General features: G+C 51.1%; 1 protein-coding gene and 1 non-coding gene across 2 annotated transcripts in view; both read right to left on the reverse strand.

Moving 5' to 3' along the window:
• Nucleotides 1-213: 213 nt before the first annotated feature.
• Nucleotides 214-286, reverse strand: TRNAA-AGC (transfer RNA alanine (anticodon AGC)). The gene has a single exon. It is a non-coding gene; the product is annotated as a tRNA-Ala (tRNA).
• A 4,710-nt stretch (nt 287-4,996) lies between these two features.
• LOC149370638 (uncharacterized) overlaps nt 4,997-19,822 on the reverse strand; it is a 57,343-nt gene continuing 42,517 nt past the window's right edge. The window contains exon 2 of the mRNA XM_089562452.1: nt 4,997-9,197. Coding sequence (XP_089418578.1) covers nt 8,860-9,197 — 338 coding nt within the window. The 3' untranslated portion in view covers nt 4,997-8,859. The remainder of the gene's footprint in view (nt 9,198-19,822) is intronic.

Genomic DNA, 19,822 nt, shown 5'->3' on the forward strand with positions numbered 1-19,822 from the left:
GTCGCTTTACCAGGCAAATTTCAAACTATCTTATCGATCTGTTCCCTTATAGATCAACAGCCGATGCCATCTTTGACATTGCTGTGAACGACACCTGCGCTTAGAAATGAAAGAATTGAGGCGCGAGATCTCTGCAGGCAGTTGCGATAGTCTGAGCCGTGTGACTGCGCAGTCACCTCAATAATTGTGAAAACTGAGGTTTAAAAAAAGTAGTGGAGGTGCTGGGTATCGATCCCAGTACCTCTCGCATGCTAAGCGAGCGCTCTACCATCTGAGCTACACCCCCGACACGGTACGAGTAGCTGTCGGAAGTTCTTGAGAGCTGACTGCCTTGCCGCATGGCTCTCGCCGATGACCCAGATGGGATCCGGTTGGGAGCAGAGCCCATTCGACGTTGAGCAACCGATCGCAGCGAACGGTAGTAAACCACGCTCCTTTAAACCACACGTCCAGTTGCGTTAACGACTAAGCTGAAGATGCGCTGTGCCATCAGTCTCTTCCGCTTAACTCCCAGGCGAAACGCAGGTTCCAAGATACGCCAGAGCGTTCACAGTTTGCACCCTTTTTGTCGTAAGCTGGCCTTTGCGAACAGAATCTTGCACCGAAATGTGTACGAAGCTTGTACTGCTTTATGTAACGGCGCATCCTGAAAAGTAGAGCCCGCTCTACACGTTACGATCAGCTAATTATGCACTAAATGTTTTCATCGGGTGTATGTGGCGGATACAGTGGCGGCAACTGGCACAGGACAGGGTTAATTGGAGAGACATGTGAGAGGCCTTTGCCCTGCAGTGGGTGTAGTCAGGCTGATGATGATGATGATGATGTGGCGGAAGTTAATTTAAGGTATCGGGAAAGCTGTTCGTGGCACGTCACTGAAACTGTGGAATATGTAGCTGCGGTTTGTCTTGTATATGCGAGCGAAATACAGGCGTTGCCTGCTTTCTTGACGCGTTGTCCGGTTTATTGACGCGAGGAGGACCTTGTAATAGGCGCTTGATCGGGGACTTGAAAAGCTCTGCAAGCAATGCAGGATCATCTGCTTCGTTTTGTCGCCGTTCAAAGGGCCTCGACTTGCGTTTGTAATTTGGCGCTTTCCAGATGCGGTTGTACATTTTCTATCTCTTTTCTATCCACATTGTCATAACCCTCGTTCTTCCCCTCTCCCAGTACAGAATAACAGGCCAGCTGATTATCGCTAAGGCAGACCTCTCTGCCTCCCTCCGGAAGTAATCTCTCCTCTCAGAAGCTATTGATGCTCATGGTGAAGTCCGCACCGTATTTCTCTCTTCAAGATGGCAACTCTACGTTTTTAATACCATAAGGTGAAACCAGGCACGTATCCAAGGGGCCCCTTGCTTCCCAGACCCCCCCTATCCTGAAATCAAGTTAAACCCCCTACCGCCCTAGCAGCTAGAAGAAATTAACTTGCGCCCGTCCCGAAAAAACTTCCATACTACATACCAACCTGAACCCTGAACCGATGAAGGCGAAATTCTAGAGGCCCGTGTACTGTGCGATGTCAGTGCACGTTAAAGAACCCCAGGTGGACGAAATTTCCGGAGCCCTTCACTACGGCGTCTCTCATAGCCTGAGTCGCTTTGGGACGTTAAACCCCAATAAACCAATTTATTTAACAAGACGGGTCCATGCAAATTCGTTGTAATCAAGGAAACTTTTGGCCTTGACTCCCGAACGTTAAAAGTTGGCAGTTATGTTACAAATATATGCCTTATCCTAACATACCGTTTTAAGCAAAAAATAAGCTATTAACTGCAAGCAAGGGCTATAAGTACTTCAAACCGTTGGAAAGAAGGGCGTTTAAGCTCTGCGGCTTTCGCTCCGTTGCGAAGTTGGCTCGGAGTTAGGGGGCACTCAAGTGACGTCATGGGCAGCTGCGAGATGGGTGAAAACTGCCAATAAGAACGTCCCCTCTGGAAATGGGTGATGGCGAGCGTCCGCTAGGGTAGGTAAATTTAAACTGCGTGATCTTTTTTGAATAATCAATATTCTAAGATCTACGCGCATTACGGCATAAATTTCCAGAACATTTTGGCTGTACCTAATTTCACTCCAGGAATTAACTCGATTCCTTGTTATTCAGCCAAGTTTACTATCCCTCAGTCATCCTCGAGCTGTTCTTAAAGGTGCACTGAAGAGGGATCTGAACTCGTATTTTTACCGCCAAAACTCGATCTACACTTTCCGGGTGTTCTTAGAAACAGGATTAATGCCCTGTGCGGCCGATTTCCCTAAATTGAATCGGATTAAACGTCCCGGCTCCCGCCTTTTTTTTTCTTAAATTCCCCAAAAACGGTGGGAGGAGTCGACCAACCTTTCAACCAGTCCCGTGGCGGCTTGCCCCTCTGCCATCGGCGGAGCGATACGTAGTGATCGGCGAAAGCAGAGTCCATGCGGATTTTTTATTTTCGTGGGACTAATTTGCAGCTATGTAGTCTCTGACTAGACCTATTTATAATGAAACATAATAAAAGATGAACACTCCTTAAAGAAAAAAAAAACTGGAAATAAGGTCACGTGGTGGGATACACCGATAACGGCGGATTTCACCACAAAAGGGCACTTGATGCAATTTTAAATGGCAAATTAATTTTAGAAATCAGTTTCTTTGATATTGCAGTTCTCAATTCTTACAATATGGAGCATGATCTTTTCATTTCCGCGATAATCTCATAAAGTATTGGTGAGTGGTCGGCCCTTAAAACGTTCTTCATTATCCCACTTCCGCGTACTTACCCTGTTTATTTCCCTCCATTCCAAGAGTGCTTACCTTCTGCAGAAATGTCTGATGAACCCATCTGCCCGCAGTTTTCCTCCATCTTCCTCAGCTGGTCCACACATACTTTCGTCAACGCTTCCAACTTTGCCCTGCCCATGTCCCCCTGACAGCCCTATTTGTGGTTATGCTGTCAGCTCATTGTATCACCCTCCCCGCAGCTGTCCGATTCATACTCGGATATCAAGTACAACATCAGATTCCAACACACAAATCCTAGAACTGCTCCTTTTCACAGATATACCTCTTTGCACCTTATACCTCCTGTACTGCCCCGATACACCATGCTGCATTACTGCCGTAAGCCACCGTAATTCAAACGAGCCTCAGTTGGCCGCCATGTTGGTGTAGGTGAACAGGAGGCAGCGCGCCGCGTCCAATCGGCTTGTCGCCACCTGCTCCCGCCTGACCGCTGAAGTGGAGCGGCAGCACCATAATGGCGCCCGTCACATCACATCAAGTTGAACGCCCCTTTCATATCTTTCCGCCGTTTACGCAAACCAAAATACTTGTACTTCATACCCAACGATTTTGGACAAAAGCATTCCTGAACGGGAAAAAGTTTATGAGCGCATTTTATGCGAAGCATATTACTAGAGCTACACTACAGCCCGTCGAGCGCGGCGGTGGAGCTACCATTGACCTTTAGCGTGACACCACGTGACAACATGACGTCACAGCAGAGGAGAGATGGGCTGCCGGCTCGCGCGGTCGGCCGCGGCGGTGGAGGCTCCACATCAGAGGCGCTGCCTGCTGCTGCTGGGGGTACATCAATACAGTCTATAGGGAATGGTGGCGGTGGTGGAATAACTAAGGGTGTTTCCAGTGTACTTTCCATGGGTGCCAAGAATGCTGTTGTAGCCGATGCTGGGGCAGCGGTTGCACACTCTGCATTGAATTCACCGATGATCCCGTATATAGCTGCCACGGCAATCCTTTAATTTGCTACACTTCTAGTGGTTGTATTAAAATGACCAAGTATTCAACCAAGGAAAGCCATGTATTACCAAGCCTAGCCATCAATATGCTTCGCATCTGACTAGGCTTAACCTTAGCTAAGCCTCAGCCATTTTTTTTTTCATATTGCAACGGATATTCTGAATAAAGGCGCGATGAACGAAATGTCTCGGTGGCGCGCGTGTTGTGGTTTCGGGTGCCCCGTGCTGAGTGCGGGCCCTGTGCTCTCGGCCTGTGCGCTGTGCCCGGGTCGCGTTCTTGCGTCGTCCTCGCCTTGGGTCACGTGACAATACACTGTGTACACAACAACCACTATATGCGCAGACCTACCAGCTTGAATTTTTTGCTGTTGACGTTTTGCAATCGTCAAAAGCGTTCCCCATTGGTTTTCTATGGCAGTCTTAGCTGCTCGATGCGGTCTATGGAAACACTACAAGATTCTGCTACATATCGGAAGAATGGACCATAACCTTCCATATTTCTATAACAGTACCTTAAGAATCAAGTTACAGCTTTCCAATATTCAAAATTATTGTCTAAGAATGCTGGACATGCCCTCTTCGGGCGTCCGGTATGGGCTAGGAAGGCGCATCTGTACTGTTTGTCAGCGGCATGAACTGCAACGTGTCCTTCTGTTCCAAGAGTGTCGCGATTGCGTGGAAAGTAAACAATTGGCAAGGTGCGTCAGGTGACAGTTTTGAAGCCCACAGTCCTAAACAGAAAGTCGGCCCCATGCGACAACCCTTTGGCCATAGCCTGGTATCGGCCCCCAAGTGGGGCCAACTTTCACGTGCCCAGAGAGAGACAGAGAACTGCTTCATAATGGCTTCGCCGATGACGTAACGCTCCCCAGTTTTGTTTCTTCCGCCCCCGATTCACAAACCTCTCCATCTGGCCACCAAAGCAATGCACTCAGATAAAGAGCGAAACATTTTCCAAACAGTGGGAAGGTTTGGTTTGGTTTATGGGAGTTTAACGTCCCAAAGGGACTCGGGCCATGAGGGACGCCGTAGTGAAGAGCTCCAGAAATTTCGACCACCTGGAGTTCTTTAACGTGCACTGACATCGCACAGTACACGGGCCACTAGAATTTTGCCTCCATTGAAATTTGACCCAGCCGGGATCGAACCCGCGTCTTTCGGGTCAGCAGCCGAACGCCGTAACCACTGAGCCACCCTGCGGCTCAGAGTGGGAAGGACAGCACAGCACAGAGGAAGAACGAACACAAGCAGACAACATCCGTTTCTTTTTTCTTTCTTGTCAGTCATTTCATTTTTATTTACCAAAAATAGATTCATCTGATTGGCGGACTGCAGACAATGCGGAGGGAAGAGCCCGTTCTTCACGGACAAACAACCCCCGTCGCAGTCGTCACAGTAGCTTTTGCCCAGTCTCAACGGCGACAATGAAGCTGGAAATGGTAACAACGCCGCTCCATTAGTGGCAGCGGATGCACACGCTACAGAACACACACTTTTTTATTTATTTTCACCAAAACATTCGCCACACATGTGCGTCTACCGGCTCTTACACACAACAAAGACGTTCGCTGTCACAAATAAGTAGAACCAGTAAGTCTTCGTGCGTTTTTCTTGCATCCCGAAACTTTAGTCCAATCGAGTTTACGCTTGCATTAGGATAATTCACTAGGGGCCCGATCACGTGTCATTGTGTGAGACAAGAAGGAGGGGAAAAAATGTACACAACACCCGCCGTAGCTGCCATCGCGAAACTAGGCTGGCGGTTGGGCAAATGCGTGCCTTGAGCTTTAAAAACGAAACAAGCAAATACGCTACGCGAGTTTGTGGAAGTATACGTAGCATAATCAATCAGTGTAAAGTTTACGAGACTTTTGCACACTGCAGCCAACTGCTAGGCGCTAAGTTTCACAAACAAGTATTCTTGAAATTTTCACTGCGGTCCGCGGAAGACAGCGACCCGACACAATTAGCAACGCTCATGTTATCTGTATTTACATGTAACTGCTCAAAAAAATATCTCGTTCAGGACGCTGGATCAGACTCTCAATTAGCCAGATGTGTACATCTCACATCTCAGCTCCAGCATACGTTTCAAAACCTATACAGTATTGAACAGGAAAAAAAGAATAGAAAAAAAAGAGAAGGCTAGCTGCAGTAACACCCCAAGGCCGGCGAAGAAGCCGGCAAGGAAGAAAACGACGGCATTAAAGGTGAAAAAATTCCTCTACCTGTCGTTGCAAGAGCAGTGTCCATAATCAGGCACTTCGAATAGCACGCGCCTTCTGTTCAAAGCGCGGACGGGTCTCGTGGGCAACGACCCCCATCGGACACCTTTGGCACGAAGCCTCAATGAGCACAGCTGTTTAGCATTCAGTTGTGGAGGGGGAAAAAAAGTTCTTTTGTGACCGTTTAATAACAGAAATTCATGGAGATGGAACGTTTTTCTGCACGCGACGCCTACCAAAAATTACAAGCGTTTTGTCTGTCACTTATCCCGTAAAACAAGGCTCATGCAGTAGCAGCGAGTTCTCCAAACCTCCATATAAATGCCTTCGCACGCGCAATTACAAAACTATGGACAAAAAAGCCAAGCGGCTCATGAACCGACATCTTTTCAGCGACACGTCAAAGCTCTGCGCCGCGTTGATTTCGATGTGTCGACAAAAAGAAAGAAAGAGAACAAAAAGCTTGTGACCCCGAAGATTGCTTCCATCTGCATGTCATAGCTTGATTTACACAGCATCTATACTCTCTACGCGGTTGTTACGTAACTCGAATTTCGTTTATTGCGAAGTTTAGGCAAGTCAATCGTAGAGAGACGAATTTGGCGCGAATGCAGCATTGTTGTTCTGCGCTTCCGATAGGTGGCGCGACGTTCCCAGCAGACGCTCAGACTGGCGCACTTTTTGATTCGCCAAAGCGGCTACGCCCGAGAACACAGCGGGTGTATTGGTCAGTTCTCAATCGCGAACGTCGCAAACCATGACACAGACACACTGCGCAGGTCCTTGCGCAGATTTGTTTTCTTTAACAACGCACTCACTGATAGGTAAACTGAATACGCTCGTAATCCCTTCATTTCATCTTCAAAAATTTTGCAAATGTAGTTGCGATATGATGCTAAACCGCAGAATACGAGCTTCGTTGTCTGTTGAATGTAGATCGCAGCGCTTTTAGACTTAAAGCACGTCTGAGAGCACGGCATTTCAGATTTCTCATCCTTAAATTAAACGAGAAAAACAATACGACTCCCCGATGCTATCACGGAACCCATCAAGCATTCAAGTTGAGAATGAGCTCCGCAAAAAGCTGTCTACCCTGTCCACCGGCTTTTACCTCAATGTATCAGCATCATTGGTCCATTCGAGCAAAAAACAAATACACAAACTCATGGTCTTAAAGTGAGCTCAAACTTCTCCCCTCGTCAGCCCGGGATCGCTTCAGTTTCATCTCAGGCGTTTAAATGAGGCCTACGTTGCCTGTTTTCGTAACGACGCACGGTTATAACAAGTACGATGGAAAAACAGTGTCCGACAGCTATGAAGGATTTTTGTACGCCGCCGACAACAACGACGCTACAGTGGCGGGCTGCGCAATAGCCTGCGCGTCGGCCTGCAGCCGATACGCAAGAGAAGACAGCTGGCCGATTGTCCGATAGCTCGCACACTCGTTAACGAAAAAAGAAACAAGAGGAAAACGTACTCGCGGAGCCAGATTCGAGCACACAGCGCTAATTTGGCAGCGGCGTCGCCGACCTCGCACGACGCCTATAGTTATTCGTTTGTACAAGTGTGCGCACGCGAAATGTAAAACAAACCACAAGATCGCCAGAAAAGGCATTCAAAGCATCCAAGTCAGCTGAATACGCTTTGTACAAATGTTGCCAGTGACGCACGACGGCGTATGACGTCACGAGTCGCATGCACATTCACAGCCCGGCAGAGTTGCTCGCGGGGTAAAGCACGAAGAAACGTGGCGGATTCTTCGAGCTTTAACTCAGCGAGTATCTCCAGCCGGCCGTTGTACTCTGAGGACGTGCTCCACTGAGCCTGCTTTGTAACCCCTAGAACTCCTCGTCGGTCCCTTCGACCATGCAGGCGCGATATTTTTCTTCTTGAATCTACTCTCTCTAGGATGCCTCGATGTCAGCGCCGAACCCTTAGTTCTCCCTTGCTGGTACCGCCACCCCTCGGCGATTCTGACATTACGGCCCCTGGAGGAAAACTTCACCATTCTCCCGATGCTTTGCAGCGTTTGATGCATCGGGGTTCGTAGTTTCTGGAAAATCGAAGAGACCGATTCGAGAAGCTTTATTCAAACGCGCGTTGAACCAGAACACGACCCACCACGCAGACCACAAGAGATTAATTAGCTGGGGTCACATTTCCAAGCGCACAGGACAACGTCGCTATTTCTGCCATACAAGGCTGCAGCGCACCAGAGAAGCATGCGACCGTTCCCCTAGCTCACTGCGGTCGTATCTTTACCTCGCGGAGCCAGTGCTTCACTGCCGCGTCGAACTGGCGTACTATGCATCATGTCCCGCAGTTTACGGGTGGAGTAGCCAGCACGCGTTAAACACCGGTGGGTTTAAACAACGCAATGAATCCAACGCAGTGATAGTAACAGCTCTCGAAAGACCAGTGCCGTCGATGGTCGACCATGAACCACGACCAGAGCGACACTTCCGGCCTTGCACGCTAAAACGCACCTCGTGTCGGCGCAGGTCGTGTTCTGGAGCACAGCGCGACAGTCGTCCCCAGCCTTAACGCGAACACGAGCCCTTCGGAATTGTTTTTCCTTCCCGTGCTGCTACTAACGGTGCTTCGAAAGCCAGGGCTCGACAGCCGCTGCACAAATGCCAAAAGTACAGCAGGCCCTGGACGTCCCCGGGACGTCCTCAAAAAAATTTCGAAGGTCCTTCGACCGCGTGAAGAAATTTTCGAGAGGGTGGCTCGGTATACCTTTCGTCCGTTTCACACACATAAGCCTATCGTTGACGCTCGAAAATGGTCGTGTTCGCGTTGAGGGTGAAGAGGGACTGCGCCACCACTGTATAGACGCGTGCTCACAAACGGGTCGACAACGGTAAAAAAGACGGGGGAACGTGGTGGTGGCAGGACCCTAGAGCAGGGCATGCTGCTGCAGGCGGCTTCCGGAAGAGGAGGCGGCCGTGTCGTCCACGTTGGCGGGCGCCGCGGGCCCGCTGCTGGGCTCGGGGCAGAAGAGGCCCTCCTCGAGGAAGACGTCGTCCTCGTCTCCCGGCGCGTGGCAGCGGATCTGCTGCAAGAAGACGGCGCGGCGGCGCTTCTCGAGGATCTCGTCCATGGCCAGCCGCCGGTCGAGCGTGGCCAGGGTGTGCATGTAGTCGGTCGTGTTCAGCCGGTCCCGGGAGAAGAGCCGAGACCGGGTCGCCCCGGCCGCCGACGTGGACGCCTGCTGGCATCCGGAGCCGCTCACTCCTGCGTCAGGGAGAGAGAGAGAGAAGAAGCGAGCGTTTTAGCCCGTGGCCCGGTACAAGGGGAACACAACGTGCCTCTTGTTCCATCTAGTGAGGTACAGTCCCAGTCAAAAGTATACAGCCAAAGGTGTTTGCTTCTAAGCTGTTTAGTGGGGCTCCACAGCATATCCAGGAGTCCAAAGCTTGGGAGGATTGAGGGTGCGATGCCTTTCGTCTTTCGAGAGGTTACGATCGCTGAGGTTGCATAACGAGGCATGCAGCAGGCCTCAGAAGCAAACCCCCTTGGGCCGTGTACTTTTGACGGGGGCTGTACATACTGAGGACCGCTGCGAAAGATAATCGCGCAGGATAAAAAAGAAAACGAGCCCGAAGCACCTTGCCCTGTCGCTGTCAAAGCATCTGGCACACAAATTTCGCACTAGAGGCGTTTACATGAACCGGATATGGCCGGGTTCAGTCGAATCGTGAGGTCGAAAACCGGATACTGGGTTCATGTACACGCCTCGGAGACGGGTCGACTGGACTGGACCCATCAAGGCCCTCGCAATTAGTGAGTTGACTCGCCGCCCCCTTCGCAAAATACACCTTTATCCTCTTTCACGCTTCGGGAAAGCGATTCCAACAGGTTCACTACACTACAGGTTTACTACAGGACGCGCCAAGAGAGTTGACTCGCTCGTATAGAGTTCACGTAAACAGAGAGTCGTCGAGTCTAGTTGACCTTGTTCAGCTCAGTCCCCTTACTGGACCCGCCGCTGTCGGGTTCATGTACGCGAGGTTACTGCGTCTATAGAACTAATACCATGCAAGGCGCCCAGCTGCTCTTCTCCATTGAGCATGTGTCTTCATGAGTCGTCCTTTCTACTGGGCGACGCTCGAGCAAAACAGGCACGGCGGACCAGTACAGCGCGACAGAATGCTAGAATGCCAGATACAACACAAGAACGCAGCGTTTTTGCCCGACAAAAGAACCCCTTCCAACCAGTGGCGTCGGCCAATTCTCACGACGCTGCTAGCCAGACAATGCAGAAAGCGTAGCCACAATGGAAAAAGGGGTCTATCCCCGGCCATTCAGGGAGGGGTATCCCCTTTCATCGACTACTCCCTGCTTTGTCACACTAGTAGGCTCATGAGAGTCGGCCGACGCCATTGGCTGGAAGGGAGTCCTTTGACGGGGAAAAGCCGCTTCGCTCTTGAGTTGAACCGAGTGCAGTACGCTACGCAGTAATTAATGACTGGTTCGAAGTTAATGGTTTCCCAGTAGTGGTTAACTACATCATTGTATATCACTACTTCACCGGGTAGTGGTTATCCACCACCGTTTGCGAGGGCGTACAGAAAGGTCAGCGATCGCTGCTGTTTGTTGAACAATAGCGGGGCACAGCTAATTCTGGCCCGTGCTGCGGCACGGCCCTCGACCGTAGATTACACTCCGCCCAGAACATGCGCGAAATAAGTCCCCAGACGGCGCAACGCAAGCGGCTTTGCGACAGGTCAGATCATCCAAGCGCTCCTGTACACCAGCGTGCGGTACAGGTGTAATCCAAACCGTGCAATCCTCAACAACACCGCCACGGCGAGGAACACACACATTCCAAGGCCGCACCGCACACTGACCCGGAGAAGCGAGAAGGCAGCAGCCGCTGGAGTTTACACGGCCAGAGGAGCAAGCAGTCGCGTGTCTCGTGGCCCACAAAGGGAAACAAAACGAAACAACAAAGAAAAAAGTGGCCCAAAGTTAAATGAAAAAAAAAATATATCCGCTTAAACAGAGAGGAGCAGACAGCGTGCCCTGAAGCGGCGCCGAATTTGCCCAGAACAAAAGGCAGAGCGGCGCTTGGGGGAGGCGGCAGCGGGGGGGGGGGGGGGGGGTCTTATTTTTAGGCTTCTGCTTCTTCCCCGACCAAGCGCTGGTTCGCGGCGTACGCGACGACTTCTGAGCACTGGCGTCACGCTACGTGCACGGCAGAAGCCGGCTAGATCCGCGGTCACGGACAGGAACGAAAATTTAGAACAAAAAACAAAGAGGAGGAGGGCGGACTGGTGCCTAATCTGGCGCCCCATACAACACGCGCTGACCACGCCAGAGCGCCGACTTGCGGCGGCGAATGCCCCAGCCTGGCTCGCGCGCGACCGGCATTAACGTCTGACACGCTTCGCCGATCACTCGGTTCGAGAAAGAAGACACACTGGAAGGAACACACACAGACGCACCGTTTTGCATCTCTGGTGCGTCGGCCCAGAAGGGATAAAAAAAGACCGCCAGAGGAAAGGTGTGCGCACAACGGAAGCCGCGGAAGCGGGAGGCTGGAGGCCACGCGAAAGGGGGTGGATGTATGTGTGCCAACCAGGAAGCCCGCTGGCATCACTGCGGGCTCGAAAAAAGGATTCCTTTTAAAAATCCATTGCCTTCCTGCTTTTTTTTTCAGCTACTTCTATCTGTCTCTCTCTTTCAGATATGCCCGCCATGTACACGGCTGGTCACACATAGTGGGAACACTTCAGCGTGTGACTCTGCGGCCGCCGCAGAGCCAGGTGGGAGCGCAACACGCAGCCGGCGCACTATCAGTGTCCGCGCCCTGTCACACTGTACGCTCACGCTGTGTAAGCGACACGCCAGCAGATGGCACTGCGTGAGCTGCAGAACAACACGCTCACTTGTTCCCGCTAAGTATGCTCAACCCTGTACTTCCTGCATTGCGTCCATTCTCCAATTCAGTTTCATTACGTACGACTGTCAAAATATCTCGTTTTACGCCTATAGTCCGTACGAGCAGGTTGGGACCCTCTCGAACGGAGAGACTTGCAAACAAGGGGCAGTCATCGCCGCGCTGTTCGCGACATCCCGTACAATCTAGAAATCTTGGAAGATGCAGTCAAAGAAGAGCTACGAGGAAACAAATAGGACACCCGAAAGAGAACCACCTCCATGGAAAAGCATCATCGCAAAATGGATGGACAGATGCATGCTATGAGCGTCCCTCTTTTTTGAACGGGATACTGGCGGGTAACATCAAGCTCGTGCGTATTTTCCTATGAATTTGGAAAATATCTTTCAACACAAAAACTACCGTCTCGAAATTTACTCCACGTGAAATGCCAATTCAAATGACTTTGAGGCTATTCCGACTCCGCATGCTGAACTTCTATCTTTAGGTACCACATGTTCCCCGCTTTTAAGCCTCCAATCACAACCGTCGCGATGGCTCAGTGGCTTTGTGGTAACCGGGTACGTCTTCTGAAGCCGTCACAGTTCCTTTTATAGAGAAGCCGGTCATCTTGTCTCTGGAAACATAGGTTTAGGTTTATGGAGGTTTAACGTCCCAGAGCTACTCAGGCTATGGGATAGTGAAGGGCTATGGGATAGTGAAGGGCTCCGGAAATTCCGGCCACCTGGGTTCGTTAACGTGCACTGACATCGCACAGCACACGGGCCTCTAGAATTTCGCCTCCATCGCAATTCGACCGCCGCGGCCGGGATCCAACCCGCGTCTTTCGGGACAGCAGCCGAACTCCATAACCACTGAGCCACCGCGGCGGGCATCTGGGAACATAGTTGTCGGAAAGCACACTTGCGGAATTTCGCATATGCCTTACTGTCTCTTCGGAATTACCGCACATATTGCCCACGGGGGTACCAGGGCGTGTGACGCGACATCATCATCAGTGAGCGCACTAGCTCGATTCTGGAGTATTTGGCACAACTCCCTTTTAAGACTGGAGTAAATGCAGGTAAATCCTGTTATTCCCTCACGGGAGTAAAATGGAGGACAGTCCACCTTTTTGCTCCACGCTCATGGAGTAAATGTTTTCACAAATGGAGTAAAGAGGGTGGCCGCCACCATTTATACTCCCTTTTGGGTTTATTTTTGTTTACAGTGTAGGAGAGTAAGAATGGGGCTGAGTGGATTTGACAGACTCTCTCTCGTGATGAAAACCAGTTCAGTTTAGCAATATCCCTCGAGAGGTAAGTAAATAACAGCTGTATTTGATCGGTATTCACATGAGGCAGCTAAATCAAGCACCCTACCCCCGCTCCTCCTGCAAAAAGAAAGAAAAATCCCTGGCTACATATCTGGTTTTTGCAATATAGTTTTAGTAGCCAAGAACTACGCCGAAAAACGAGTGTCGCTTGACAACCGGCTCGAATCAGCAAAGCCGCCTGCAAATCCCTTCGCACCCGTCGGACCGAAACTGCAGCGCTCGTATGTACGTGCCTCTCAGTATCCGTCGGATCACTCTTCCGCAAACACCGCGCACTGCACGACGCCCAGCTGCTGAGACGGGCGTCGGCCCGAGATAAGGCGCTCGCGGCACTCTTCTCGCTGGCGTCCCCGCACAATGCAAGGCGCGCACGCTTGGTGCATAAACGAGCCCCTAATGCGCCGCTTCCGGTAATGCGAGTGGAAGAGAGTGCGCTCACGCGCGGCCGGTAAGGCGCCCCCCGCCAGCGAGCCCGCTCGGCATGGGACCCCGATAGCCGCCAAAGCAGCAATAGCAGCTGGGCGAAGAAACAAAGAGAGAATGCCGCCGCGTCGGTATGCCGTTCTCACGGTGCGCACCGGAAATTGCAAGACAGAAACAAAGCATCACAGACGCGCGCCACAATGCAGTGCGAAGGTAGTTCTGTGCAGCGCTGACAAGGCTGACCCCTCTGACCGCGAGGGACGATGGATATGTATGTGGGGCCGGTTGTTTCATTCCGAATAGAGGTGCGCGAATAGTACTTTTTGAAAACCGAATCGAATACGAATCGAACAGAGAAACGAATCGGTTCGAATACGAATCTATTATTCGATTCGACTTGTGCCGTGCGAGCGAAAACAGAAACGCTAGTGACGGCGCTGCGGTACGGCAACACTTATCTTCAGTATACGGGACTGGAACGGGACGCAACACACAGTCAGTATATTGACTTACCGCCATGTGGCTTACATGCATGCGTAGAAAGATTAACTTGTGCTACTCCAGACCACAGGGAATGAACTAGCAGCAAAGCTGAGAAGGGCACGAGCTGTGAGCCATGGCTTCAGAGATCACGGTGTCTCGTGTTGTTTTGTCTGCTTCGTCCGTTCTGAAGTTAAGCGCTCCCCTATAATAATGAAAGCCTCAGGGATGGTTAACTAAATCTGCCTGAACTAGCGAGCCCTGCTGCGTCGCCCAATCTTGGAGGCCATGTATGAGCATTACGAACGCTGCCACACGAACGGACCGCGCCTCAGGGCTGGGTTACCTAATGTGGCAGCAAGCTGTGCAGCGACGGCGAGGGCGCTGTTTTAGAGCAGTCATCGAAAAAAAAAAATCAACGGCCTTCCTTAATGCCAGTTACTCGTTAACTATTCGAATACTTAAATACATATTCGAATAGCTTTTCGAACATCCACTATTTGATTCGTTCCAAGAATCGAATAGGAGGATATCCGATTCGCTATGCGAAAATTTCGAACATTGGCACACCGCTAACTCAGTCATACTTCGCTACAGCCACACACATTCACTGTTAAGTGAAAAGGGCCGGGAACCGAACATCTTATGTTGCTACATACAATTGCCACACAAAGGTTCGTTGCCCAATGCGTTTCAAACGGATATTATTGTATTACGCATCCATTACAGGAGCTCTTCTGTGGCTTCAGATTTTTTGCTCAATTTTTTTTTCAGCTGCTCTTTTCTCTTTCACCCCATCTCCCGCAGCAAAACCTACGTCGCATCAAACAGGCTCACAAAGTTGTTTTCAATCTCGCAAGTACCTGGGTTCATGTGTTTAGCATCTTAAAAAAAAAACAAAAAAACTTCAGGAAATGCACGAACTGCATTAAGGGCATAGTGTTCGCAAGAGAAGCACTTCAACGAACGCTTTCACAGGAGCCTATGATGTATCTTATCGAGGCCTCCTTGCTATTTCAAGCCCATTTGAATAACACCGAGGCTACAACACAGGTCCATCAGCAACTGCGATAGTGACTCCTTTTTAACTGTACGAAACCCGCCAGACAGGCTGGTGAGCCCATACTTAGGGCAGCCAATCCGAGACGCAACCGCGCTCCTATGAAGGCGAGAAAAAGAGGTAGCTAAGAGGGCGAACAGCGCATCGCAGTTGTGCCCTCGCCCAAACGGCAGATTCAGCTTTCATGCGCAGTGAGTTAGCAACGCAAAGACCGGACGCTTTTCACAGCAAGCGAAAGCGTGTTGGCAACGCCTACGTAGCCAAATTCTATTTACGCATCAGGCCGCTCATCCGACTCACCGAAGTACTGTCGCCGTTGGCAACAAAAGAACCGCCGTATACAACGAAAGAACATGCCACAGAATCGTGCCCTTCGGTTCATTTTTTTTTTATTTTGCCTGAAGTCGCTGGTATCGAAACGGGAAAATAAACTTAGAGGGAGACGGAGCAAACGAAGTTGGCATATGTGTCAATAGGGCACCGCCTTCTAACAACAAAGAGACCCCTCTCAAGCAAAACGAAGCTTTGATAACCTATAAAAGCGTTGGTTGGTTGGTTTATGGGGTTTAACGTCCCAAAGCGACTAAGGCTATGAGAGACGCCGTAGTGGAGGGCTCCGGAAATTTCGACCACCTGTGGTTCTTTAACGTGCACTGACATCGCACAGTACACGGGCCTCTAGAATTTCTCCTCCAAAGAAATTCTAGCCGCCGCGGCCGGGATCGAACCTGCGTCTTTTGGGTCAGCAGCCGAGCACCATAACCGCTGAGCCAACGCGGCGGCCCTATAAAAGCGTGAAAAACGAACTATACAGGTGTCGCCATCAAGGGCCGATTTCGCAACTAAGATGAGTGCGTCGACGCCGATTTTTGGGCGCGAATCTCAGAACAAACAGGCTACAGCGCCACCCACTTCGTAACGGTGGCAACCATCCTTTTCACTATAAGGGCGCGGCAAGTTTGAGTAGGCTGGCGAGAAGAATTATTAAATCCAGTTTTCCCGCCAATAAATGCGTCTTATGCCCCCGGACAAACGACGACACCGCCAGAAACAATAATAATTACATGGATTTCTCCTCAGTGTTCCGTCAACAACACCCATGCACAGTCAAGAAAAAACCCTACACGATCTCGGAGACGAATGACCGCGCTATACGCCACTTACTGGAAGAAAGGGCAACCAGAGCCAATCACAGGCGTAGGGGACGGTGACGAAAGCGAGACAAAGTAAGAACAAAAAAAAAAACGAGACCTATCCTAAGGAGAGCCTGTTTACTCGAGCAAAGTGTCCGTGACGAGATTTGCAGTGTCCGCTGTGGGCTTCATTCGTATTCCAACCGCCTCACATGCAATCGAAATCCCCGAGCTTTAAATCCAGAGACGTTCCGCCAGCCAGCTGACGAGGGCGAATAAACTTCATATTCAATCTGTCCGCCCATACGCTTGCGCATTCTAAATGAGCAAAGAACATACAAATACCGCCTCGCTTCCCGTGAGCTTCGGTGGCCTCCAAAGCCTCCCAAACACGGCATTGGTATGTACGCGGGGAGCCAATTCTTCGTTACGGAATTCATACCAACAAGAAAAAAAAAAACTAAACGAATAAAACGGCGGGTTTCGCGTGCCTGCCTGGCCTCCGACGATCGACCGTCTTTTGGTCGTTGTTTATTCGCGGGCCGTTTTGCCTCGTCTTCACTTACCGAGAATCGCTTCGCGGGAGACGTTTCATTATTTTATTTTTTTCCAGCCGACCGCATACTTGGCCAAGGAAAGGAGTACACAAAGAAAACTTCGAAACGGTTCATAGCACCGCCTTCGCCGCGGCGCTCCGCAGTTTTCCTCAATCTGTCCCCCCTCTCTCTCTCCCCCCCCCCCCCCCCCCCCGCTTTTCGCCCAGCTTCTGCTGCTTTCTTTGTTGTTTTTTTTTCTCCCGCTAGTTAGGAGATCGTGCCGGCTCGCACGGCTGCCGGCCGTTCTCAACAGCCATGGAGCGCGCTGCATCGACGGGAGAGCAATTTTCCGGGGAGCTTGCAGCGGCGGCGGCGACTGCTGTTTTTGTTGTTACCGCTGCACAGAGCGCGATGAAGTGTGTGTATTGATGCCAGCGATCGAGTTATTTCCGTCCATGTTTTCTCCCCGTAACCCCCCCCCCCCCGCCGTTCTCTCGTTGTCCAGCGCCTTACGTTGTGCCTTCGCGCGTTATAATAGCGTGGTGCGCGCACTTCTTCCTGTTTTTAGCGCCACTCGTGTGCGCATGTTCGATTGGGAACAAATAGGCCGCGGCACACAGGCGTGTACGGCGCACATACTTCGCGCGAAACACTATCTCGTAACGAAGGCGAACTTCGCGCCAGAAACTTTACAGAAAAATACAGCGAGCTAACCCTCAGTAGAACGAGCGCATGTTAAAGATTAAGCCCTGCGTTATCAATATGGACATCTTTTGCTTTTCTTTTTATTTACATGGCCATCGCGTGCCCGTTAACGAACGAGCCGGCTGATAGCAGACGTGCCTCGAGAACCTGAGTAGTCTCTGGTTGGCCCGTCGGAAGGTAGGATACTGCTTTCACACGCAACTAACTCAGACTCTTATTGTTCTTACCACGCTCGACCTCTTTGCATAGACTGCGAAACGCTGTCGTCTCATTACGCCCTATTGCGAATGAGACGAGGACGAACTTAACTGCAGTAACTCAGTGAAGTTACGAAGGAAAAAAAACTGATTGATACGCAACTGAGCCAATAGCGATGCGATGGCGAGCGGAGTCGCAAAACCAATTCGGAGCGGAAAATACAAAAACAGACAACATAAAAACGAGATCAGAGGAAACAATTTATGCCAATGGGCCCCTGCTTCTTCACGCTCGCTTATCGTTATGCAGTGCCCAGGCGTCCCAAGGCGGTGTCCCGTTTCCGAACACCCCCCCCCCCCCCCCCTCCCCCCCTCGTCACGCACTCTCCCTCCTCGTTCGAGGAAGACGCGAAGCCAGGTCCGCATGCCCCATCGATTATGCGCGGGACGGGCGGAAGCGCGAACCGGAGCGCACGCAATCTGCAGAGATCTGCTCTCGTTGGCTGCTTCTCCCAAGCCCAATGGGCAGAACAACGGAAGCGATGTTCCAGCTTGGAGGGAGCGGCGAACGGACCCCGCCACCTCGGAAGTAGCACGGTACACAAGTCGACGGGACAAATCACAGTGTACAGCCTATGGGTCACAAGCAATACGGCTGAGAAGCGGCACAGAATCGGGTTTGTTGGCCTGTCTCCGGTATAGGCGCATGAAGGCGAACAGAAGGAACACGCGCAGGATATTTACGGTGAGATTTTTTATACAATAAATGTTTATGTAAGCTATTACCTCGGGAGATCTCTGAATACGCTGAACACAGCTGACGCGATTATATAGACGTGAGGGCACAAGAAATACGCTATCTCAATCTGTTGTTCTTTTTTTCTTTTTTTACAGAGATCTTAAACAGAGTCTTCGCGCCAAAGCGTACAGGCCGCGGAAATTTCGCGGAGTTAGGACATTCTCTTTGTCACCTAAACTAACGCATCGCTCCTCTCCGCCGAGACAGTTCCAGCTGTCGCAATCGCGGTGGAGGCAGGGAGGCTTTATTTATTATTGTTTTCTTCGCCTATCCTAAAGTATGTCAGTTTACTCTATCCGAGTAAATCTAGTCTCAGTGCAAGAAAGGAGCAGCAGTAGCCCTAATGAGACGACTGCTACTGCTTATTTTCTGTTGCGTCACAGAGTTGGCATTAGCTCACCAAGAACAATTCGTAAAAACCAGGAACCCCCCCCCCCCCTCCCCCACCCATTACGCACACGCTGACCTGACCAGGAACAATTCCTGAAAACCAGAACACCCCCCCCCCCCCCCCTTACATACACGCACGCAGGGAGCTACTCACGTGATCCATTACATAACGCGGACACTCATGCCTGGAATACAGTATCGGCGAACGGACTAAGCTTCACGCAATCGTCTCGCACGAAGTGCGCTGCAGCCTGCCTCTTGGCGTCCAGGCCACAAGCCCGGGGCGTCCGTGAGCGCTCCTCGCCAACCACCTTCAATCGCCACCTGGCACGAGGCAGGCACCTAAGAAACAGCTGCGCCGAGCAACCGGCGCCAAGGGTAGCATCGCGTCCATCCAAGGAATAACGCTATCCGACAGTGCACGCGGTCGCCGCTGACGCATTAGAAACGGTTTTCCGCACCAGATCAGTTAGTACGCAGCTGACACTGAGGTCAGGGCTGCGAACGCCGCCAGGTTGGCGCTGCAGTCGTCGCTGGGGCGTAACGGAAACCACCGAGACCTCCGTCTCACTGAATACGTAAGCGTGATGAAAATAGAAACTTCGCTGCCTTAATGTAAGGACGGCGTAAAGCGGCTCGCGGCTTTCACGGCGAATGCGGCCGCTGTGCACTGCGAGTGAAATATCCGTGCGTTATAACTGGTTTATAATATAGATGCACCTCCGGATTCAAGGCGAATAATCCTGGCGTCCTGCTGGCAGACTGAAGCGCAAACTGGCTGTCCCAACCACTTCGCATACAGTGCGATTAAAGCGCATAAAAGGTATAGCGGCCTTGACGCTTTTATAACCTGGAAGGCGCGTTTGTCAACGCAACAGCGCGAAAAGGAACGAGCGCGCGGACTACCCTCACGGGGGGA

The sequence above is a fragment of the Amblyomma mixtum genome, chromosome 1 (genome assembly GCF_055824585.1).
Source record: "Amblyomma mixtum isolate Tamu chromosome 1, ASM5582458v1, whole genome shotgun sequence".
In the NCBI taxonomy this organism is placed as follows: Eukaryota; Metazoa; Arthropoda; class Arachnida; order Ixodida; family Ixodidae; genus Amblyomma; species Amblyomma mixtum.